Raw genomic sequence first — 24855 nt, forward strand, 5'->3', positions numbered from 1 at the left:
TATTGTCCCCAAACAGCCCCCACTTCCATGCCTAGGCCACCAGGAAGAACAGCCGGGAGCTCTAGAAGGACAGGTATAGACATGGTGAAAATCACTGCAGGCCAATTCTTGCTCAGGCCTTTGGGCAAATGCCTATAAGAACTCACAGTCAGTCCCACCCTGATGGAAAGGGTGGTGCTGGTAGAGGAGAAAACCTGTGTGGGAAGGGGGCACACAGAGGAGTGTCTGAGTAAGCAGAAGGAAGGGACAATTATCACAGATCAGCTCCTTGTCTCCTTTGTTTGAGAACATGACTAACTCATGACTTCAGTGAATTCATATCCAGCCTTATTGTGTTGGGATCGTCAAGGCTGGAAGGCAGGAGAATTTCTCCATGACTAAAGGAAGCCAAAGAAGTAATCTTCATATTTCATACCTTTAAGAGGCTGGGGCTGATCTCACTATTTGTAGAGCCCAGCCCTTCCCAATCTGCAAGCTCACCTTCCAGGACGGGGCCCAGCCCATTTTCACCCTATATAAACCGCTGCCGGGAGGCTCATCTCACAGATCTGCTCCTCTCAGCTCTACCCTCCAGCCTCTCGCACCTTCTTCAGCCTTCTCCTCTTCACGAAGCATGTCTAGCAGATCCACCATGAGGAGCCAAAGCATCAGCCACCGGGGCTTCAGCGCCAGCTCGGCCAGAGTCCCCGGGGTCTGCCGCTCGGGCTTCAGCAGCGTCTCCGTGTCCCGCTCCAGGGGCAGTGGTGGCCTCGGCGGAGCGTGTGGCGGAGCTGGCTTTGGCAGCAGGAGCCTCTATGGCCTGGGCGGCTCCAAGAGGATCTCCATCGGAGGCGGCAGCTGTGCCATCAGCGGCGGATATGGTGGCAGAGTTGGAGGTGGCTTTGCCTATGGAGGTGGAGCCGCCAGCGGATTTGGCTTTGGGGGTGCAGCTGGTGGTGGCTTCGGGCTCGGTGGTGGAGCTGGCTTTGCCGGTGGCTACGGGGGCTCTGGCTTCCCCGTGTGCCCCCCCGGAGGCATCCAGGAGGTCACCGTCAACCAGAATCTCCTCACTCCCCTGAACCTGCAAATCGACCCCACCATCCAGAGGGTGAGGACGGAGGAGCGCGAGCAGATCAAGACCCTCAACAACAAGTTCGCCTCCTTCATCGACAAGGTGAGCCAGGAGCACCTGCCTCCACTGGCCTTTCAGGGCCCCCAGACTGGACAACCAATGAATGTCCAACCCGGGGGACACTCAGGAGGGAGGGAGACCAGCTCTCCCCCGGGGTGCCACTTGGGCTCCGTGTTCACAGCAGGCAGAGGTGATGGACATCATCTAAACCCCCTGGGTCTCTTAAACGTCCCTCACCCCTGCCAGGGAAGGATGCTTTACTTGGGGGAAGTGGGAAGCAAATTAAGGCAGTGAGAGAACGGAATGGGTTAGGTTGACCTTCTGAAGATTCCAAGAGATTAAAAAATACTGCAGGTGGAAATCTGCTCTAGGGCTCCGGGCATGAGGAAAAAGAGTGATAGAAAAAAGAAAAGAAAAGGATTTTGCTTGGATTAGAAGAAAAAGACTCAGAAATATTTCTATATCCATAGAAATACTAACTGTGTAAACCACAGCATGAACATCAGGGCATTCGTTGTAGAGGAGAACCGGGTACCAAAGCAGAGGTAGTTGGAAGCCAATCATTACTGAATTGGATTTAATCGTCACATTCTGCATATTTAATATTCCTTTAACTGAGGTCTGATTTTTAATACACTTTGTGTGATGGAACGGGGAAACGTGTGATGGTGCTTTCAATAAAAAGAGAAGACTGTGGAATGTCACCGATAGGCTGCACAGCGCAGTAGTGAGATGACCCCAGGGGTCCACGGAGGAATCTCACACTAGGATTGCTGGAGTGGGAAGGAATAGGTGTGAGGGCGCAGCATTGTCAGCCTCATCCTCCGTACATGCTCTGAGGCAGCCCAGGACCTGGGTGACATCCAGGGGACAAGTCATGTCTCTTTCTCCCGTGTTTTCTCTGGCAAATAACCACCTTGTCTTCCTCCAGGTGCGCTTCCTGGAGCAACAGAACAAGGTCCTGGACACCAAGTGGACTCTGCTCCAGGAGCAGGGCACCAAGACCGTGAGGCAGAACCTGGAGCCCCTGTTTGAGCAGTACATCAACAACCTCAGGAGACAGCTGGACAGCATCCTGGGGGAGAGGGGCCGCCTGGACTCGGAGCTGAGGAGCATGCAGGACACAGTGGAGGACTTCAAGAACAAGTGAGTTCAAGGGCATGAAGGGCTCAGTTCTGAAATGCACACGTGAGGACCGCCAGCTGATCTGGTCCAGGGGTGGACATGGTCCCATAGGGAAACAGGTCCATGGCAATGAGAATCACAATTAGTGCCTCAAAACAACCCCAAAACAACAAAAGGGCCATAGAGATAGACGGGGAGAGAAAAGACACAAACTTTAGGGAACACAGAAAATCATTTCTGGGCTCAGTGGCGGGAAAGCTCAACTCGGATATATCTGCTTCATGGAAGCTGGGATGCCAGGCTGCTTCTGCGGGACCATCCTGGCCATGGCTCAGTGTCCCTCACCCCGTTCTCACTCTAGATATGAAGAGGAAATCAACAAGCGCACGGCAGCAGAGAATGAATTTGTCACCCTGAAGAAGGTGAGCCGATGAACATCAGGGGACCGTGTTCCGCGGAGAGGGAGAGGATCTGGGTCCCTGCACACATCCAAGAGGGCGCCCACGGGGAGGCTAGAAGGGTTCAGACTGGGAAGGAGGCTCAGCTGACTCCACATTGTTGCCTTGTGCCCCAGGACGTGGACGCTGCCTACATGAATAAGGTTGAACTGCAAGCCAAGGTAGATGCTCTCACAGATGAGATCAACTTCACCAGAGCCTTGTATGACGCAGTAAGCATCTCCAGTCCTCTTTCATTTGCTGTGATGGGACAATGCAGGGGGTGGAGGAGCTTGGGGTTGGATACCGCTGTGAACGCCACAGCCAGAGATGATCTGACTCTCCTGTGCTCTGCAGGAACTGTCTCAGATGCAGACCCACATCTCCGACACTTCCGTGGTCCTGTCCATGGACAACAACCGTAACCTGGACCTGGACAGCATCATCGCTGAAGTCAAAGCCCAGTATGAGGAGATCGCCCAGAGGAGCCGGGCTGAGGCTGAGTCCTGGTACCAGAGCAAGGTGAGTCTTGAGTTGGCAGCTGCCCAGGAGTGCCCGTGTCCCTGCCCTCTACACCAGCAAGGCTACCTCCTTTGCTGGGAAGTCTGCTGCAGGGAAGCCGATGTTTTCCCATAGGATGGCTACCCTGCTCTCATACAATAGGCATTTACAGACTTTATGTCCAAGTTCAGTTAGTCAAAGAACCCAGGTGCAGGACGACAGCTGCATAGTTAAGGACCTAGTGATCTTTGCTCTTGTCTCCGCCCTGATGCTGACTCTCAGAAACATGACACAGAACATCGTTGGTCCCAACTGGACAGGCTATCAGCGGTCTCATCAAAAGAGGGTCTGTGACCAATGTCCAGTATCCAATGACCTTGCCACATCAACTTTCCTTAAAGCCCCCTGGGGAGAAGCCACTAGGTCAAGGGTGGGAAATGCCTGACTCAGAGGTCAAATCCCCGTTGGCATGTGAAAGCCCATATACACCACCTTCTCTCTCTTTGGACTCCAGTACGAGGAACTGCAGGTCTCAGCGGGCAGACACGGGGACGACCTGCGCAACACCAAGCAGGAGATTGCCGAGATCAACCGCATGATCCAGAGGCTGAGATCTGAGATCGACCATGTCAAGAAGCAGGTACGGTGGGGGCCTCTGGAGAAGAAAAGCTTCCTTTCCTTGCTACACCACCAGCTGGTCAGCAGCCGCCACTTGGGAAATGCTGGGAATTGAGGGAACAGCAGAGAGAGGAGGATGCGCAGCTCCCAGCCTTAGTGAGGTCCCACAGGTTAGGACACACAGATGCCAACACCAGACAATGATACAGTCAGGTGACAGGAACAATCCCAGTTAGTCAGACTGTAAAAAGGTAGTCTCGGGGCCTTTCAAAGACATTACTGAAGGAGAAGGATTGGTTTAGGAATACCAGACCAGTCAGGAAAGAAAAGGGGAGGCCGGCAGAGGGGCACCTCTTGTTCCAAATCTGCCCAAGATTCACTTGAAAAAGAAAGTTGAGCAAGGACCCCGGATGAAGATCAGTGTTGTCCAAGCGGGTTAGAATCCCTTAGGAGTGAGGATGCCCAGATCCCAGCAGCTAGATGTGAAATTCACGTCCTTAAGTGAAGTCGCTCCTAATTTTGTAATCTCCTGGTCTGGCTATGGAGACAGCACTCGAAACAAGCGAGTAGGTCCATTTCTTCTAAGTCTGCTGGTGTTTCGTCCAGTGTAGTCCAGGGTCGTTAAAAAAAGGTTCAGGTTTTCTCACTGGGCTCCCAGACTAGATAATTTGTGCAAAACAGAAAAAGACTGGCTAAAAAGGCCAATGTCCTTTTCCGTGATACCTGGGCTCTGGAACTCTACCTCGCTAGAAAGCAGCAGCGTGGTTGATCTCTGGAGGACTGAATTGCAAGTCCATTCTGCCTACGTCCCTCCTCTAGTGCGCCAACCTGCAGTCCGCCATCGCTGATGCTGAGCAGCGTGGAGAGATGGCCCTCAAGGATGCCAAGAACAAGCTGGCTGAGCTGGAGGACGCCCTGCAGAAGGCCAAGCAGGACATGGCCCGGCTGCTGAAGGAGTACCAGGAGCTCATGAATGTCAAGCTGGCCCTGGACGTGGAGATCGCCACATACAGGAAGCTGCTGGAGGGCGAGGAGTGCAGGTGGGTACCTCACACAGGCCCCTCCAACATCTGGATCCATGTGCAGGAAGGCTGGCAGGAGCCCGAGTTGAAGGCCCTCTAGTTATGGCCACAGTGGCTGCTCTCAGAGGACCATTTGGAAGGCGGCTTCCCCGTGGGCTAGCCTCACACTGACGCTTCCCACTCTGGTCCCCTGGTGGCTCTGAGGACTCATGCTCCCTGTGTTTTCCCCCTTCCTAGGCTGAGTGGAGAAGGCGTTGGACAAGTCAACATCTGTAAGTACCTTTGCTTGCCTCCCTCCCTTGCCCTTGTGCTCTTCTGGCTGGACTCAGGCTGGCAGGACGAGCTCACCGTGTCTTGTGTGTCCTTGTCTGTCTCCCGTCCACAGCTGTGGTGCAGTCCACCGTCTCTGGCGGCTATGGCGGCGCTGGTGGCTTTGGCGGTGCCAGCGGTATGGGCAGTGGCTCAGGCCTGGGTGGAGGCAGCGGCTACTCCTATGGCAGCGGCCACGGCCTTGGAGCTGGCTTCAGTTCCAGCAGTGGCCGAGGCGTGGGGGGTGGCTTCAGCTCCTCTGGAGGCAGCAGTTCCACCATCAAATACACCACCACCTCATCCTCCAGCAGGAAGAGCTACAAGCACTAAGTCCTGCCATCGGCTCTGGTCCCACGTTGTCCAAGTCTACAGCTGCATTGCCCTCTCCGAGGCTACTTCTCCTCCCCTGTCTCTGATTTCTCTTACTTTCTGGGTTTTAGCTCAAGTTGCTGAGTGCCTTCATTTTTCTTCTCTGTCTATACCTACTCCACCTGAGCTTCCATTGCTCACCATCTAAAGGCCACTACCTGGGTCCTATTTCAGAATAGGGCAACTTCTGCTGTCACTGGTCCAGGGTTTCCCCATCTCATTAATGTTGAGGTCCTCCCTCACAATGGTTATGATAGTAGAAGTGTCCAGGTGTGTGATAAACAGGGTTTTTATCCCTGTGTTTATCTTCTGCTTCTTGATCTCTTCTAATTGCAATAAAGCAGATTTATAATATGATTTATGGTGTGGTATTGACTTACTTTTTCACCTTTGGCTCTTAGACTTTTTAATAGGTGGAATGCCTTATTATTATGAAGGTTATTCCCAATACCCATGTACCCTACCACCTTCTTTCAGATAGTTTCAATAAAGTGTAGTTTGGTATCCTAATGATCAGGAGTCCTTCCCAGATCTGCTTCCATATAAATGTTTGGCAAGTCAAGTGGCACATATATGGTCTAGCATCATTGTAAAATTATTTTTACTACCTGTATTCAGTAGTAGCAGCTTCGTCTCTCTAACTTGATCTAAGTCTTCTCTGCCCCCTGCCTCAACTGCCACCCATCCTGCTCAGAGAAATATTTTACCATCCAATTATAGCAAAAGAACATTGACAAGAGAGAAGATATTTGATTTTTACTTGCAATTGCCTTCATGACCTAGAAACTTGCCTGACTTGTATCACGAGCAGTTAAAATATGTATACTTCTGAACTGGAATTATGCTCAGAAATACATCCTGAGAAATAGTACAAATGCAGGAAGGCATATCTACATGGATGTGAATTCCATTAGTCTTCATAACATGAAGAAATTGAAAATCTACAGCTGGACAGATTAAGGATCCAAAAACTGAGGCACAAGACTTAGATGCTAATTTCTTAAAGTGGGAAGGCAGAACAAGAATGGCAACTCCCTCTTCCTTACCTCATCGGCCTCTCATAGGGACTTAAAGAAGTTCTATTGCTCTGATGAGATGGTCACACATCCCTTCTAGGTGTGTCCTGGCCTGCTTTGGCTTCTAAGAATGGTTAAGGGAAAATTCAGGAGACAGGGCAAAGATGGTCTATTAACCTTTACTTCTAAAGGCCAGTTACTGTTTCTAGTCCATTTTCTCCATACCCCTAACTCCAACTCAGCATAGGAAAAATTCCCATGGATTGGCTAATTTATAAAGGTGTTTCTGGATCCTGCTGTGTTCCCCTTTAACCATTCCCGCAGGGAGAAGGGATAGCCTTTCATTTTGTCACCAACTCACTTTCTGCACAGAATTTACCTAACACCGTATCTGTGACATTTGGCTTCCAAAATCTAAGTCCACTCACCACACACTAATATTCCCATGAGGAATAATGGGACGTAAAATAATTAGCAAAGAAATTTATCTAGGATGTTGCAATACACAATAAGGAGGCCAAAAAATTGTATATGCATATATGGATTTAAATTAAAATCTTATGGTGCATGTACATCAAAACTATAATCAAGAAAAACTACAAACAAGTCTATACTTATAAATTTGATAATTTAGATGAAATGGGCCAAATTAGAAAGACATAAAACTACTAAAGCTGACACAAGGAGAAGCAGATCAGCAGATTAGTCCTATATCTATTAAAGAAATCAAATCAATAATATATAATCTTCCAAAAAAGAAAATACCAGGTCTGGATTTTTCACTGGTTAATTCTACCAAACAATTAAAAAACAAATGGTACCAATTCTTGACAATCTCTTCTAGAAAATAGAAATTAGAAGAACACTTTCTAACTCATTCTATGAGGACAGCATTACTTTATTTTTTTTTTGACAGCATTACTTTAATACCAAAACCAGTTAAAGACATTTCAAGAAAGGTAAACTACAGTCCAATATCTCTTATGGTCATGGACATGAGGACGTTCAGCAAAATATTATCAAATTGAGTCCTGTGATATGTAAAAAGAATTCTATACCACGACAAATGAGATTTATTCCAGATACACAAGCTGACTCAACATTCAAAAATCAATCAATGTAATTCACCATAGCAAAAGACTAAAGAAAAATCATAATTTATTAGTTAATGCAGAAAAATTATAGAACAGAATCCAACATCTATTGATTTAAAAAAAAAATTTCACCAAACAAGGAATAGAGGACAAGTTCCACATCTTAGTAAAGGACATTAAAAAACAATCCTATAGCTAACATCATACTGACTGATGAGAGACTGGACCCTTTTATTCTGAGGTCAAGAATAAGACAAGTGTGTATTCTCTCCACTTTTAATCAACATTGTACTGGAAGTTCTAACTAATACAATAAGATGAGAGAAAACAATATAAGTTATACAGATTACAGGTGAAAAAATAAAACTGTCTTTATTCCCAGATGAAATGATAGTCTATGTAGAAAATCTGAAAGACTTTGTCAAAAACCTTCTGAAATAAACAAGCCAGTATAGCAAAGTTGTAGTACACAAGATTACTATTTAAAAAGTCATTTGTTTTTTTTTATATACCAGTAGTAAAGAACTGAATGCTGAAATTTAAAAAAGTATCATTTATAGTAGTACTGAAAAGGTAAATACTTAGGTATTAATCTAGTCAAATAAGGTAAGAGAATCTATGTGGAAAATTATAAAATACTGATGGAAGAAATCAAAGGTGCAAATAAATGAATAGATATTGCATATTCATGGATTAGAAGATTCAATATTATTAAGATGTCAATTCTTCCCAGTTGGCTTATAGATTCAACACAATCCTAATTGAAATTTTAGCAAGCTCTTTTGTTGATTATCAACAAGTTGATTCTAAAATTTATATGGAAAGGCAAAAGGCTTTAGCAAGGTTAAATAAGTGAAGCACAGGAGGACTTATTGAGGGTAAACTTGTCTGTATGATGTTGTAATGGTGAATTCATGACACTGAATTTATCAACGCTCATAGGATTTGGTAGCACGAGTGAACTTTGAATATTTGAAATTAAAAAGGAATAATTTATGAGATTGAGCAATCTCAGGATTGAATGTAGAATGTGAAAAAAAGAACTACAGTATTACAAATGTACAAAACCACTTCATGAAAGGGGTTGGGCATAAAAAAGGCTGACCTAAGTAACTCTGGAAATGAGCAGAAACTGTAAGACTAAAGGCAAGAGGAACTGTGCATAAACACTGTAGTTGGTAACATTGATTCCCACAGAGACAAGGTGTTGATAATTGTGAAGCCATTCTACACATATACTGGGATTGAAAAATTAAGTAAATGGATGGCAGATGGTTAGAGCCAGTTTTATCATCATTGGATTGAGTGTACATATAAGTAAAGGCAAAAGCTAAAAGAATCCTTATGGTAATGAATTAAAGTTGTAGACATCAGCATGAGCTTATGGTTAGTTTAGTTACATATGGTAGCATTGATAGATGCGTGTATATGCAGGGAAATGCTAGAATGTACACATTGTTTTTTTGCTCCATCACCTAAGGGCACCTGGAAACAATGACACTCCAGTACCAATGAGCACAGCTAGCATCCAGATCTTGGTTTCTAATACCATGACCCACTATTAATGTGGTGGTTAATTTTATGTGTCAAGTTCACTAGGCTACAAGGTGCCCAGATATTTGGTCAAAAATTATTCTGGGCATTTCTTTCAGGATGTTTTTAGATGAGATTATCATTTAAATTGGTAGTCTGTATGAAGTAGATTGCCCTCCATAATATGGGTGAGCCTCAGCCAGGCCATTGAAGGCCTGGAGAGAACAAAAGGCTGACCCTCCCCTAAATAAGCAATTCTCTTGCTTTGATGACCTTTGAATTGGGACATCAGCATTTCCTGGCTCTGCAACAGCCTGCCAGCCCTCAGACTCAACCTAGAACAGCAGCTATGCAGATTTTGGACTTGGCAGCCTCCATAATCACATAAGCCAAGGCCTTATAATAAATCTCTTTTTGTATATGTATGCATGCATACAAGGATCATATAGATATACATATATAGATATATATAAGAAAGATTTGTTATAAGGAACTGACTCATGTGATTATATACATATAAAACATTTATTATAGATTTATTATATATAGAATTGCATGTATTTATGTGTAATTATGTGTATTATATATGTCCTAAATCTATAAATCTATAATGTGTTTATATATATATATATATATATATATATATATATATATATATATGCATAAGTCTGCTTGGTTCTGTTTCTTTGGCAAACCCTAACTAATATCATTAGGAATGAAGAAGTCTCCCTGGAGAAATGACTGATTCGAGGCCTAGGGTGGAAAATATACAAGATAACCGTAGAATATCTTTCAGTGCCAAAAATTTAGGAAATAATCAAAAAGCCCACTGAAAGAGCTTCCAATAGCCAAACTGGAACAATTTGTACAAGGAAGGAGGGAAGGAAGGAAAGAGGGAAAGAAGGAAGGAAGGAAGGAAGGAAGGAGATTGGATTATAATGCAAAATACAAAATAAATATTCATGAGCCCATGCTGATATGGATAAATGATTAAATTAATTAATGAGGGAAGATAGATTATTCTCATGCAGAAGAATTCTCAATTATTTACATAGGTGCTCCTGCTTCCAGCAGGTAGTGAATAACTGCACCCCTCCCAAGTGTGGGCTGTACATAATAACTTTGTTCCAAAGAGCATGAAGGAAAGGGGTAATAGAATAACTTTATAATAACTTTACCAAAATCTGACAAACACTTCCTCAGCCAGGTAATCAAGCTTAACATCAACAGTGATGAGTCATGTCGATAGTATATATCCTTGATACAATGGGATGAGAATGGCATGTCACCTCTGCCATCTTCTTCTCAAAATCCCATAACCCCAGTGTCATCATGAGAAAACCTTATAAAAATCCCAAGTGTGGACATCTACAAAATATCTAGCCATTGCTCCTCAAAATTTTGAAGGTCATCAAAACAGGAAAGCCTGACAAACAGTCTCAACCAACAGGAGTTAAGGAGATAGAATGACTAAATGCAGTGTAGTATCCTGGATGAGATCCTAGAACGGAAAAAAAGGACATTAAGTAAAAGCTAAAGAAATCCAAGTAAAGTATGGACTAGTTAATAATATATTTATATTGGTTCATTCATTGTGACAAATGTACCATACTAATGTGAGATATTAATAACAGGGAAATTGGGTGTGTGGGGTCTACAGGACCTCTGAACTATCTTCACAAATTGTTTGTAAATCTTAAATTATTCTAAAATAAAAAGTTTATTACAAAAAATGCTTAAAGTGTGAAGCCTCCAGGGATGCCTGGGTGGCTCAGCAGTTGAACGTCTGCCTTTGGCTCAGGGCCTGGTTGTGTAGTCCCGGGTCTCAGGATCGAGATCCACACTGGGCTCCCTGCATGGAGCCTGCTTCTCCCTCTGCCTGTATCTCTGCCTCTCTCTCTTTCTCTGTCTCTCATGAATAAATGAATAAAAAAAATTTTTAGGTGTGAAGCCTCAAAGTTATGTCTATATTTTTAACAAATGCCAAATTTGTAAACAAAATTATAAAACAACTAAAGTAGAGAGAGACAGACAGAAACAGAGAGAAGTAACGTATGCTACTTTAGCGTTTAGCACATATGCTAAAACAATAATATTGGTTAGCTCAAGTTGATGTTAATGTAAATAACCCATTTTTCTTTGAAACTGTGTACTTTCTGAATATTCAAATGTTGAACATGTGTTAATTTCATCATTGAAAATTGTTTCAAAAGGGAGTAAAAAAGAGTCCCCCAAAGATGTCCTCATTATAGGAAATCTGGGGTAATTGTGGTTTTGCTTTTTGGTACAAAGGGAGAAAAGATTTAACTTTAGATTTACCTGTATCCCTGTGAAGAAAACATTGCATTTTATCCCTTTCCCCACTGAGGACTGAGTAAGAGGGAATGGATTTCTTTTGCAACAACAAAGAGTTGTTTTTGAGGCGAGGAATGAGCCCTCAGTACCAATGGTGGTTAGATACTGGATTTGACTTCCTGAGAAGCCTAGCCAATTGCCTTCCTCAGTACAGAGTCCATGTATCTGGAAAAGATAAGAAATACATCTTTTTAACTACACACTCAAGTAGAAGAACTCTTTGCTAGTTAGCAACATGCCCAAAGTCTACCATAGCTGAATCCTCTGTGATCCAGCATGATTGCTAGTGGGCAGTCCAAGGTAGATTCCAGCTGCATTAGGTACAATTCTGAGCACATCCCAATGCATGGAAGGGTGCACATCTCATAGAAGGGAAGGGTGCAGCACAGTCAGGGGATGGAATGCTTCAGAGAGCGGTTGAGCGCAGGCTGCTTTTCTCTGCCTTGCTCCATGCCCCAGGAGGCAATCCCTACAGACTTCCTTGCTAGCTACCTATTCATTGTATTTGACTTATGAAAAACTGGCAGTAGATCCAAGGATAGGAGGACAAAGGGGCTGAGGTGTCCATCTCTGGAAGTAGCTGCATCCCTTTTTGATCGTAACTCCTGTTGGGTGTTCCCTTCTCGATGCTTTCACTTATTAGATTCCAGGGGTCCCACAATCCCTTCGGCACTAAAAAGTAGGGATGGGCAGGAAAACCATCCACTTCAGGTCTTGGAAGCGTATCCACTCAGAGACTCCATTTCCTTCAACGTTTTTACAGTTCCCAACCTCTTCATGCTCCTTTAGTAGGCTACTTCCTTAAGGTCACTGTCCTCTGTATCTGTGCTCCTCTCACTGAAGAAACTGCTTCAACAGTGGTGGTAATGGAGGACCTTGTGTTCCTGCTCCTGTCTGAGACTGTCCGCCTAGAATTCATCTGAATGTTCATGAAAGTTTTCTTTCACCTCTTTCTCTCTTTCCATCCCCTTTTCCTAATTTGTTTTTCTTCATATACTTGGAGGAAGTAGCCCCAGAGAAATCACAAAGTGCATTCAGTAGACTTATTTTTAATAATAACATTGATATTGTGATTTTGAGACTACCATAGGTATGGTGCAGGATAAAGCAAATAAATAATATGTTTATGTCATTCAGGGCCAAGATTTCAGTGAGAGAAACAATAAATACAGGTATAAAATCATCCTGAAACCTTGTTTGAATCGAAAATATTACTACAAACTTTTGATTTGTTTTTAAATATATTCTTACATCTTTCGTAGTTCTGTCCATTGAAAAGATTTCAAAGCAGAGACAACCCAGTACCGGTGAGTGCTCTTATCATCCAAATTCTAGTGTATGAATATTATTTCCCAATAAAAGGAGCCAGAACTGTTTGCCAAAATGACTGATTCCATGTCTGTTGCAAGGTAAGTACAAGGTACGCTGGAGACCTCTTATCTCAGAAAACAAGGGCGCTATTGAAACCGAGTGAGTCTTGTCAAAGGACACAGAAGCCGATCTGAAAAACTCCCACTGGCCTAAAATGGGACACTTTTAAGCACCCAAAGAACTAATGGCTGCAATGGACTAAAATATATCAAATCTATAATTTTTAAACTGTGAATTTATAATTATATCAAAAATTAAAATGAAACAAATGACCAAACTAAAAACCTCCTTGGTTACCTTTGGAAATTGCTAGATTTCCAATCCATTGGTCTAAAAAGTGATTTTTAAAAAAGGATTTTATTTATCTATTTGAGAGAGAGAGAGAGCTTGAGCAGGGGGTGGGGCAGATGGAAAGGGAGACGCAGACTCCCTGTTGAGCAGGGAGCCTGATCGGGGCGGGGGACCCCAATCCCAGGACCCCGAGATCATGACCTGAGCTGAAGGCAGAAATTTAATTGATCGAGCTGCCCAGAGGCCACTAGAAAGTGATTTTAAAAGAGAAAGAATTGGGCAGGCCGGGTGGCTCAGCGGTTTAGCTGCCTTCAGCCCAGGGCCTGATCCTGGAGACCTGGGATCGAGTCCCACGTCAGGCTCCCTGCATGGAGCCTGCTTCTCCCTCTGCCTGTGTCTCTGCCTCTCTCTCTCTCTCTCTCTGTCTATCATGAATAAATAAATAAAATCTTTTTTAAAAAAAGTAAACATTAACACCAGTGTTACAGCAAAAGAAGTATTGTGATGTTGCTGGATGCAATAGGATTTATACCTTTGATAGAGTGTGATGACATTACATGATTATTCATGTACTGTCATTTTTAAAAATGTAAAAATAAATAAATAAAAAAGAAAGAATCAAGTACTTATTTTGACTCTCACGGATGAATTTACTATTAGTTTACCTAAAGAGTAAACCTGAAGAGTCCTTCTTTATATATGAGTCCTGGCTAATCAATGCAGATGCAGGATGATAAAATCAGAAAATTGCCATTTTGCAACTCCTCATGAAGTACTGAGTCTAGGAAATGATCAGTGAATGTCACGATCTTAGGTGAAATTTTATTGTGTACTCTTCAATGAAGTGATATGACTGAACCACAGAAGTCCCCTGATTAGCCTTAATATCACTAAAAATCGACCAGCTAGTATTGTGTACGTCGTGATCTGATGAGCACAGAGCACAGCTAGTACTAATCTTGCCTGACACCATGGAAATAAATCTAATTAACTCCAGTACCACTACTAGTATGCAGGAACACTAGGGCTAGAAGTTACATGACACCAACAGGAAACGGTGAGCCAAATCCAGAATGTAGACATTCCACAGGAAAAATAATTTCTCTACAAATCAATGGCATATGAAAGAAAAGGAAGGAGTTTGTTGTCAAATAAAGGAACCTGAAGACACATGGCAGTCAAATGCAATATATGAACCTGGTTACGATGTTGCTTCCAGCAACATGTTTGAGATAATCAGAGAAATTCAAATATAAGTGGGTATTAGATGTCATTTTAAAAGGACTGTTGCTTAAGAAAGCTATGGTATTGTTACGCAGTTGGATTAAAAAGTTGTCATTCCTTAGACCAGCCTGCAAATATCTATGAGTTAAATGCCTTGATGTCTGGATTTCCTTTAAGTTATTTCCACAAAAGTAGTAGAGGACTCAGATATAAAAAGAAGGGGGATTAGATGAGACAATAATGAGAAAGCACTGATAATTGTTTACGCTGGGTGATTGGTACCTGGTGGTTTATATGCTACTCTCTGTGATTGTATCTGCTCGAAATGTTCAACGATACAAATTTTATTTAAGCAATTAAGTAAATTGTCACACTGAGGAGAGCTTTTAATTTAGGATTAAATTTCTACGGATGGTAAATATGATGACGTCTTGTTGAAAACTGTCAGGTGACCCTGAAGGCAAGGACATCTGCACTGAATAAAATTATTTTTATGAAGTGTGACAGAGGGGTCCTAGGATAGAGTCCCTCCCCACGGGGAGCCTGCTTCTCCCTCTGCCTATGTCTCTACCTCTCTCTGTGTGTCTCTCGTGAATAAATAAGTCAAAATCTTTGAAAAAAAAAATATGTGAACAGGAGACTTCTGAATGGAACCTAGCAGATGAAAGGAAGGTCTTTCCCCTTCCAGAAATTACCTGAAAATGACAAGAAGAATAAGAAATATAAAGGGAAACTCCATCCTCACCTCAACCACCAAAATGAAAAAAATCTTAAAATCCCATTAAAAAAGAAGAAGAAGAAGAAGAAGAAGAAGAAGAAGAAGAAGAAGAAGAACATTCTCTAAGACACACAAGCACAGTTGTTAAGAAAACTCAGAGAGAAGATGGCCACAGCTACACATCTCAGTGAAGAACACTTAGAACAAACTGACAAATCAAAACCAAACAACACGGTAACCACATAGGAACAGCAAACAAAGCTAACACAGGTTTTCCTGCATGCCAGCCACTGCTGACTCACTGAGCTCCTGCCAATTCACTGTAAAGGACACTTCATCAGGGGCAAATCCAGGAATCCCTTGCTTGCAACAGTCAGAACTGGGTGTGTGGGCCAGAGGCAGGACCCCATTTGTCATGAAGTTTCTAGAAACTGCAAAGGCAATGCTGAATAAGGAATCAGCTGAGGCCTATTGGCAGCATTGTGCTGGTGAAGCAAAGAAGCCTGAGAATGAATTGTGAGCCACTCTCCAGTGACCTTTGCTGGCTTGTCTGAATGAAAGCTTAAAGGAATTATTCACAAGGCTGGTTGTCATAATGAGAATCCCTATTAGCCTGGATATGGCTCTGGCCCCCTCCCAGAAGACACCTTGCAAATGGCAAGCCCAGGAGGGTCTCACCTCACTCAAAGATGAGCACTGGTCAGAAAGGAACTATTCCAGGACCCACAAAAGATACCTTATGTTAAAAACCACAGAGAATGAGAAAAACAAGAGACACGTGAAAAACACTCAACAGAAAAAAGTTCCAATAAAATATTACCCAAAACTTAACGAAATAGACACCACAATAAAATAAGAGCATGAAGAGGCAATTGGATGGGATAATAAAAAAGAAAATGTGAGCCTGTAGAGCTCAGAAAAGGAGCAAAGAAACAAGACAGACATCATAGAAATATAGGCCAAGGTGGAAACAGACAAGGAGGCCAAGGCCTTGCTGAAGGCGCAGTAATGGACTCGGAAGGGGAGGCAGACAGAGGGAAGAGGACCAAGCAGGCAGGAAGCAGCCATCACAGAAAATGAAGAGAAAACACCAATAAATTCAACGCAGGTGTAACTGAAAAGAGAATATATAGGTGGGTTTTATATATTCATAAATATGCATAAAATAATGTTTTTTTAACAATATAAGCTCCCTCTGTACATATACAGTCCCACCCAATATCTCTCTCCATCTCTCTCTCAGTCTCTCTCATAAACATACACAACACACACATCACATATATGTCAGGAAAAAACACAGAACCACGTCCAAGTGAGATTACTACAAAGATACACAGGAAAGGGAAATATTGCTTGCACCCATATATGGGAATTGATCGGCTGGGCAACAGCCTGGAGCATGTATTTTGTTCCTCGAACATCTATTCCTTCCTCAATTTTTAAACATACAAACCACTGTGAGTAATAACATTCAATATATAAGTAGGCAGTCTACTCCATCTGCATCTGGAATGTTTATATAGCATATTAAGTTTGTAGCTTTAACTATCACTTTATGGGACATGCAAAGGGTACGATGAGATGTTAAATGAGACACAATGAATATGCGATTAGAAAAATCCAAGAACGTGGGATCCCTGGGTGGCGCAGCGGTTTGGCGCCTGCCTTTGGCCCAGGGCGCGATCCTGGAGACCCAGGATCGAATCCCACATCGGGCTCCCGGTGCATGGAGCCTGCTTCTCCCTCTGCCTGTGTCTCTGCCTCTCTCTCTCTCTGTAACTATCATAAATAAATAAAAATTAAAAAAAAAATTAAAAAAAAAAGGAAAAATCCAAGAACGTAATCTGTCTGGGAAAAAATAACCTGATTTCTTTAACAGGTAAATTACAAAGAAAATTATGAAGGAGGACCTAATGACTCAAAAAATTTGAAAGATGTGTGATCTAAAAGACATATCATCCACATACAATATGTGTAGAACTTATTTGGATCTTGACTTGGACAGCCAAGATATAATGCACGAATAATACTAACATGAATATTTGAAGATTGAATCGATATCTGTCGATATTAATGAATATATAAATTTTGGGGAATAATAAAAATGATATTTTAGTTATTTTTTTAAAGGGTTTCTCATATAGGGACACCTGGGTGGCTCAGTGGTTCAGTGTCTGCCTTTGGCTCAGGTCGTGCTCTGGGATCAAGTTCTGCATTGGGCTGTCTGCATGGAGCCTGCTTCTCCCTCCGCCTGTGTCTCAGCTTATCTCTGTGTCTCTCATGAATAAATAAATAAAATATTTTTTTAAAAGGGTCTCTTGTTTACTCATACATGTAGAATTATGTGCCACAGAGACAATTAGATCTCTGGTATTTGTGTTCAAATAATTTACAATTGCTAAGGAATAATGTGGGAATATGGAGCTGTAACTGGCCATGAGGCAATGACTTTCATAAAACTGGGTGATAAGAACATGGGGACCGATTACATTGTTATTTTACTCCTTTATGTGGGTGAAGTTTTAGATAAAAGGAAAAAGTCATATTTAACTTTTTAATTATGAAAAAGATGAATTTTTAATGAGAGCACATGCAATATATTATTTCAATCTCCTTTCTCTGCTGGGTCCAAACAGGTGGAGGGGAGGGCACTTAGTACCTTCTGATGTACAAGCATAACATGCCGATCCTTTGTTCGAGACAGTGACTAACTCCAAGCTCAGTGAATTGAGAATAGTCTCATTGTACTGAGATCAAGTCAAAGCTGAGAGACAGGAGTAATTTTTCCCTGACTAAAGGAAGCCAAAAATGCAATCTTCATATTTCATAACTTTTTTAATAATCCAGATGTTACATCAGTGTCTGTAGAGCCCAGCCCTTCCCAATCTGCAAGCTCACCTTCCAGGACGGGGCCCAGCCCATTTTCACCCTATATAAACCGCTGCCGGGAGGCTCATCTCACAGATCTGCTCCTCTCAGCTCTACCCTCCAGCCTCTCGCGCCTTCTTCAGCCTTCTCCTCTTCACGAAGCATGTCTAGCAGATCCACCATGAGGAGCCAAAGCATCAGCCACCGGGGCTTCAGCGCCAGCTCGGCCAGAGTCCCCGGGGTCTGCCGCTCGGGCTTCAGCAGCGTCTCCGTGTCCCGCTCCAGGGGCAGTGGTGGCCTCGGCGGAGCGTGTGGCGGAGCTGGCTTTGGCAGCAGGAGCCTCTATGGCCTGGGCGGCTCCAAGAGGATCTCCATCGGAGGCGGCAGCTGTGCCATCAGCGGCGGATATGGTGGCAGAGTTGGAGGTGGCTTTGCCTATGGAGGTGGAGCCGCCAGCGGATTTGGCTTTGGGGGTGCAGCTGGTGGAGGCTTCGGGCTCGGTGGTGGAGCTGGCTTTGCCGGTGGCTACGGGGGCTCTGGCTTCCCCGTGTGCCCCCCCGGAGGCATCCAGGAGGTCACCGTCAACCAGAATCTCCTCACTCCCCTGAACCTGCAAATCGACCCCACCATCCAGAGGGTGAGGACGGAGGAGCGCGAGCAGATCAAGACCCTCAACAACAAGTTCGCCTCCTTCATCGACAAGGTGAGCCAGGAGCACCTGCCTCCACTGGCCTTTCAGGGCCCCCAGACTAGACAACCAATGAATGTCCAACCCGGGGGACACTCAGGAGGGAGGGAGACCAGCTCTTCCCCAGGGTGCCGCTTGGGCTCCGTGTTCACAGCAGGCAGAGGTGTTGCACATCATCTAAACCCCCTGGGTCTCTTAAACATCCCTCACCCCTGCCAGGGAAGGATGCTTTACTTGGGGGAAGTGGGAAGCAAATTAAGGCAGTGAGAGAACGGAATGGGTTAGGTTGACCTTCTGAAGATTCCAAGAGGTGGAAATCTGCTTCCACTGCAGGTGGAAATCTGCTCTAGGGCTCCGGGCATGAGGAAAAAGAGTGATAGAAAAAAGAAAAGAAAAAGATTTGCTTGGATTAGAAGAAAAAGACTCAGAAATATTTCTATATTCATAGAAATACTAACTGTGTAGAACCAGAGCATGACCATCAGGGCATTCGTTGTAGAGGAGAACCGGGTACCAAAGCAGAGGTAGTTGGAAGCCAATCATTACTGAATTGGATTTAATCGTCACATTCTGCATATTTAATATTCCTTTAACTGAGGTCTGATTTTTAATACACTTTGTGTGATGGAACGGGGAAACGTGTGATGGTGCTTTCAATAAAAAGAGAAGACTGTGGAATGTCACCGATAGGCTGCACAGCGCAGTAGTGAGATGATCCCAGGGGTCCACGGAGGAATCTCACACTAGGATTGCTGGAGTGGGAAGGAATAGGTGTGAGGGCGCAGCATTGTCAGCCTCATCCTCCGTACATGCTCTGAGGCAGCCCAGGACCTGGGTGACATCCAGGGGACAAGTCATGTCTCTTTCTCCCGTGTTTTCTCTGGCAAATAACCACCTTGTCTTCCTCCAGGTGCGCTTCCTGGAGCAACAGAACAAGGTCCTGGACACCAAGTGGACTCTGCTCCAGGAGCAGGGCACCAAGACCGTGAGGCAGAACCTGGAGCCCCTGTTTGAGCAGTACATCAACAACCTCAGGAGACAGCTGGACAGCATCCTGGGGGAGAGGGGCCGCCTGGACTCGGAGCTGAGGAGCATGCAGGACACAGTGGAGGACTTCAAGAACAAGTGAGTTCAAGGGCATGAAGGGCTCAGTTCTGAAATGCACACGTGAGGACCGCCAGCTGATCTGGTCCAGGGGTGGACATGGTCCCATAGGGAAACAGGTCCATGGCAATGAGAATCACAATTAGTGCCTCAAAACAACCCCCAAACAACAAAAGGGCCATAGAGATAGACGGGGAGAGAAAAGACACAAACTTTAGGGAACACAGAAAATCATTTCTGGGCTCAGTGGCGGGAAAGCTCAACTCGGATATATCTGCTTCATGGAAGCTGGGATGCCAGGCTGCTTCTGCGGGACCATCCTGGCCATGGCTCAGTGTCCCTCACCCCGTTCTCACTCTAGATATGAAGAGGAAATCAACAAGCGCACGGCAGCAGAGAATGAATTTGTCACCCTGAAGAAGGTGAGCCGATGAACATCAGGGGACCGTGTTCCGCGGAGAGGGAGAGGATCTGGGTCCCTGCACACATCCAAGAGGGCGCCCACGGGGAGGCTAGAAGGGTTCAGACTGGGAAGGAGGCTCAGCTGACTCCACGTTGTTGCCTTGTGCCCCAGGACGTGGACGCTGCCTACATGAATAAGGTTGAACTGCAAGCCAAGGTAGATGCTCTCACAGATGAGATCAACTTCACCAGAGCCTTGTATGACGCAGTAAGCATCTCCAGTCCTCTTTCATTTGCTCTGATGGGACAATGCAGGGGGTGGAGGAGCTTGGGGTTGGATACCGCTGTGAACGCCACAGCCAGAGATGATCTGACTCTCCTGTGCTCTGCAGGAACTGTCTCAGATGCAGACCCACATCTCCGACACTTCCGTGGTCCTGTCCATGGACAACAACCGTAACCTGGACCTGGACAGCATCATCGCTGAAGTCAAAGCCCAGTATGAGGAGATCGCCCAGAGGAGCCGGGCTGAGGCTGAGTCCTGGTACCAGAGCAAGGTGAGTCTTGAGTTGGCAGCTGCCCAGGAGTGCCCGTGTCCCCGCCCTCTACACCAGCAAGGCTACCTCCTTTGCTGGGAAGTCTGCTGCAGGGAAGCCGATGTTTTCCCATAGGATGGCTACCCTGCTCTCATACAGTAGGCATTTACAGACTTTATGTCCAAGTTCAGTAAGTCAAAGAACCCAGGTGCAGGACGACAGCTGCATAGCTAAGGACCGAGTGATCTTTGCTCTTGTCTCCGCCCTGATGCTGACTCTCAGAAACATGACACAGAACATCGTTGGTCCCAACTGGACAGGCTATCAGCGGTCTCATCAAAAGAGGGTCTGTGACCAATGTCCAGTATCCAATGACCTTGCCACATCAACTTTCCCTAAAGCCCCCTGGGGAGAAGCCACTAGGTCCAAGGGTGGGAAATGCCTGACTCAGAGGTCAAATCCCCGTTGGCATGTGAAAGCCCATATACACCACCTTCTCTCTCTTTGGACTCCAGTACGAGGAACTGCAGGTCTCAGCGGGCAGACACGGGGACGACCTGCGCAACACCAAGCAGGAGATTGCCGAGATCAACCGCATGATCCAGAGGCTGAGATCTGAGATCGACCATGTCAAGAAGCAGGTACGGTGGGGGCCTCTGGAGAAGAAAAGCTTCCTTTCCTTGCTACACCACCAGCTGGTCAGCAGCCGCCACTTGGGAAATGCTGGGAATTGAGGGAACAGCAGAGAGAGGAGGATGCGCAGCTCCCAGCCTTAGTGAGGTCCCACAGGTTAGGACACACAGATGCCAACACCAGACAATGATACAGTCAGGTGACAGGAACAATCCCAGTTAGTCAGACTGTAAAAAGGTAGTCTCGGGGCCTTTCAAAGACATTACTGAAGGAGAAGGATTGGTTTAGGAATACCAGACCAGTCAGGAAAGAAAAGGGGAGGTCGGCAGAGGGGCACTTCTTGTTCCAAATCTGCCCAAGATTCACTTGAAAAAGAAAGTTGAACAACGACCTATGATGATGTTCAGTGTTGCCCAAGCGGTTTAGAATCCCTTAGGAGTGAGGATGCCCAGATCTCAGCAGCTAGATGTGAAATTCACGTCCTTAAGTGAAGTTGCTCCTAATTTTGTATAAAATAGTGTGGCATCCACATGAGCTCAGCACAAAAGCTCCTGGTCTGGCTATGGAGACAGCAGTCAAAACAAGCGAGTAGGTCCATTTCTTCTAAATCTGCTGGTGTTTTGTCCAGTGTAGTCCAGGGTCGTTAAAAAAGGGCACAGGTTTTCTCATGGGGCACCCAGACTGGATAATTTGTGCAGAACAGAAAAAGACTGGGCTAAAAAGGCCAACGTCCTTTTCCATGATACCTGGGCTCTGGAACTCTTCCTCGCTAGAAAGCAGCAGCGTGGTTGATCTCTGGAGGACTGAATTGCCATCCATTCTGCCTATGTCCCTCCTCTAGTGCACCAACCTGCAGTCTGCCATCGCTGATGCTGAGCAGCGTGGAGAGATGGCCCTCAAGGACGCCAAGAACAAGCTGGCTGGGCTGGAGGACGCCCTGCAGAAGGCCAAGCAGGACATGGCCCGGCTGCTGAAGGAGTACCAGGAGCTCATGAACACCAAGCTGGCCCTGGACGTGGAGATCGCCACATACAGGAAGCTGCTGGAGGGCGAGGAGTGCAGGTGGGTACCTCACACAGGCCCCTCCAACATCTGGATCCCTGTGCAGGAAGGCTGGCAGGAGCCCGAGTTGAAGGCCCTCTAGTTATGGCCACAGTGGCTGCTCTCAGAGGACCATTTGGAAGGCAGCTTCCCCGTGGGCTAGCCTCACACTGACGCTTCCCACTCTGGTCCCCTGGTGGCTCTGAGGACTCATGCTCCCTGTGTTTTCCCCCTTCCTAGGCTGAGTGGAGAAGGCGTTGGACAAGTCAACATCTGTAAGTACCTTTGCTTGCCTCCCTCCCTTGCCCTTGTGCTCTTCTGGCTGGACTCAAGCTGGCAGGACGAGCTCACCGTGTCTTGTGTGTCCTTGTCTGTCTCCCATCCACAGCTGTGGTGCAGTCCACCGTCTCTGGCGGCTATGGCGGCGCTGGTGGCTTTGGCGGTGCCAGCGGTATGGGCAGTGGCTCAGGCCTGGGTGGAGGCAGCGGCTACTCCTATGGCAGCGGCCACGGCCTTGGAGCTGGCTTCAGTTCCAGCAGTGGCCGAGGCGTGGGGGGTGGCTTCAGCTCCTCTGGAGGCAGCAGTTCCACCATCAAATACACCACCACCTCATCCTCCAGCAGGAAGAGCTACAAGCACTAAGTCCTGCCATCGGCTCTGATCCCAGGTTGTCCAAGTCTACAGCTGCATTGCCCTCTCTGAGGCTACTTCTCCTCCCCTGTCTCTGATTCCTCTTACTTTTTGAGTTTGAGCTCAAGTCTCTGAGTGCCTTGGTGTCTCCTCACTGCCTATCCCTGCCCCACCTGAGCATACATTGCTCACCATAGGAGATCAACCTCTGAGTTACACCATTATATAACACAAGTGGGGCTGCACTTTTTTACCAAAATAGTACTGTCTTGCCTCCATTATTTGGTATATGAGGCTGAGCATTATAAGGAAATTACTTCTCCACATTTTCATCACTGAAACATTACCTGGGTCCTACTCTAGAACAGGGCAATATCCCACTTGCCTCCAGGTAACCATGAATTCCCCAATTTCCCAATGTTGGGTTCTTCCTTCCTTGCAGTGGTCCTGAAAGCACAAGAGACTTGTCCTCCAACGTATAGAATCTGTATCTCTGTGAAGTTCCCTCTGCTCTTTGCTTTCTTCTAATTGCTAAATAAAGCATTTTTATTACATAATGCATTGTTTTATGGCTTTGATTTGTCACCAGTTCTTGAGGTTTTTTTCAATGGACAATGCCTATTCACATATTAAAGATACTCCCAGTCCCCATAAACCTCAGTCTCTTCCTTGAGAGAGACACAAAAGCCTACAGTTTGGTGTCCTGACACTTGAGATTTCCTTCTTGGATAAGATTTTGTTTAAATTTTTAGCAAGTCAAATGGGAAGAACCTGGTCCGCCATCATTGTATACTCTGCTTTTTATTGCCTGTACCAGGCAGAAGTGGCTTGGCCTCACTTCCCTCGCCTCTAAGACCACTTCACTACACCTCCTAGCATTGAACCCTAAATTATCAGTTGGGGAAATATATTTCTGGCCTATCAGATCAAAAGGACATTTTAAAAAGGGATAAATATTTGATTTCTACTTGGAATTAGCTTCATGGTCAAGAAATTTGCCTGACAATGTATACCAAGAGAAATTAAAGTGTTTGTACTTCTGAACTGCAATTATCCTCTAGAGATGTGTACTGAGGAAATAGCACAAATGTGAGAAGCTGTATGTATGTGGATGTGAATCCAAACAATCTTCACAACATGGAAAAATTGAACATACTAGAGGTTCTCAAATTAAGAATCCAAAGACTCAGGTACAAAAATCATATGGTGATTTCTTGAAGTGTAAGGCAAAACAAGAATGGAAATTCCCACCTTGCCACACCCTAAGGCTCTCATGGAAACGGATGGAGCTGGGTCCCTGGTGCTTGGAAGAGATGCTTCCACATTGCCCCTCTGGTGTGGCATGGCCAGGTTTGACCTCTATGAATGGGAAATGAAAATTCAGGGTATGGCTCCTCTCATCATTCAACTTGTCCTGCTCTTAATCATATCAGTTCCTTTTTCTTCATGAGTGATCATTTATCTTCCTAGCTCCCAGGCTCTCACATCACAAGAGAAAATTTCTTCAATCCAACATTATATAGAGGGTGCTTCTGGATCCTGTTGTATCAGTATTCTCCTGTGTTCACTTCTAACACATGGGCAGCTTCTCCCATTGGCACCTCCTCATCCTCTGCCAGGACTTCCCGACAACAGATAAAGTGATGACTCGTTCCAAAATCTAAGCCCATTTAACTTTCATATTTTATGCACTCATGAGGAATAATGGAAAGGAAACAACTGACCTGGAAAATTATACAGAAAACAGCATCTAACAGAAGAAATTGCAAAAACAGTATAGATACATAGATTTATTTAATTAAAGTCTTATGGTGCAGGTGATGATAGCAGAATGACAGACTGGAAACCTCCAAGTTCTC

At 45.1% G+C, this 24855-nt stretch overlaps 2 protein-coding genes across 3 annotated transcripts; both read left to right on the forward strand.

Moving 5' to 3' along the window:
* Positions 1 to 518: 518 nt before the first annotated feature.
* On the forward strand, positions 519 to 23553 carry KRT6A (keratin 6A). Of its 2 annotated transcripts, XM_049102741.1 has the most exons (10): positions 519 to 1153; positions 2043 to 2257; positions 2598 to 2658; positions 2811 to 2906; positions 3031 to 3195; positions 3689 to 3814; positions 4612 to 4832; positions 5052 to 5086; positions 5200 to 5478; positions 23034 to 23553. In XM_049102741.1, exons 1-9 carry the CDS (start codon positions 614 to 616, stop codon positions 5451 to 5453), a joined length of 1713 nt encoding a protein of 570 aa, XP_048958698.1. In that variant the 5' UTR covers positions 519 to 613; the 3' UTR covers positions 5454 to 5478; positions 23034 to 23553. The 2 variants fall into 2 exon arrangements, with proteins under 2 accessions (XP_048958698.1, XP_025314591.1); XM_025458806.3 differs by lacking the exon at positions 23034 to 23553 and having other exon boundaries at positions 5200 to 5849.
* Positions 18034 to 23553, forward strand: LOC112667219 (keratin, type II cytoskeletal 6A-like). The gene is made up of 9 exons (XM_025458807.3): positions 18034 to 18665; positions 19561 to 19775; positions 20116 to 20176; positions 20329 to 20424; positions 20549 to 20713; positions 21208 to 21333; positions 22167 to 22387; positions 22607 to 22641; positions 22755 to 23553. Exons 1-9 carry the CDS (start codon positions 18126 to 18128, stop codon positions 23006 to 23008), a joined length of 1713 nt encoding a protein of 570 aa, XP_025314592.1. The 5' UTR covers positions 18034 to 18125; the 3' UTR covers positions 23009 to 23553.
* Positions 23554 to 24855: the final 1302 nt, after the last annotated feature.

This window comes from Canis lupus, chromosome 27 (assembly GCF_003254725.2).
Source record: "Canis lupus dingo isolate Sandy chromosome 27, ASM325472v2, whole genome shotgun sequence".
NCBI classification, from domain to species: domain Eukaryota; kingdom Metazoa; phylum Chordata; class Mammalia; order Carnivora; family Canidae; genus Canis; species Canis lupus.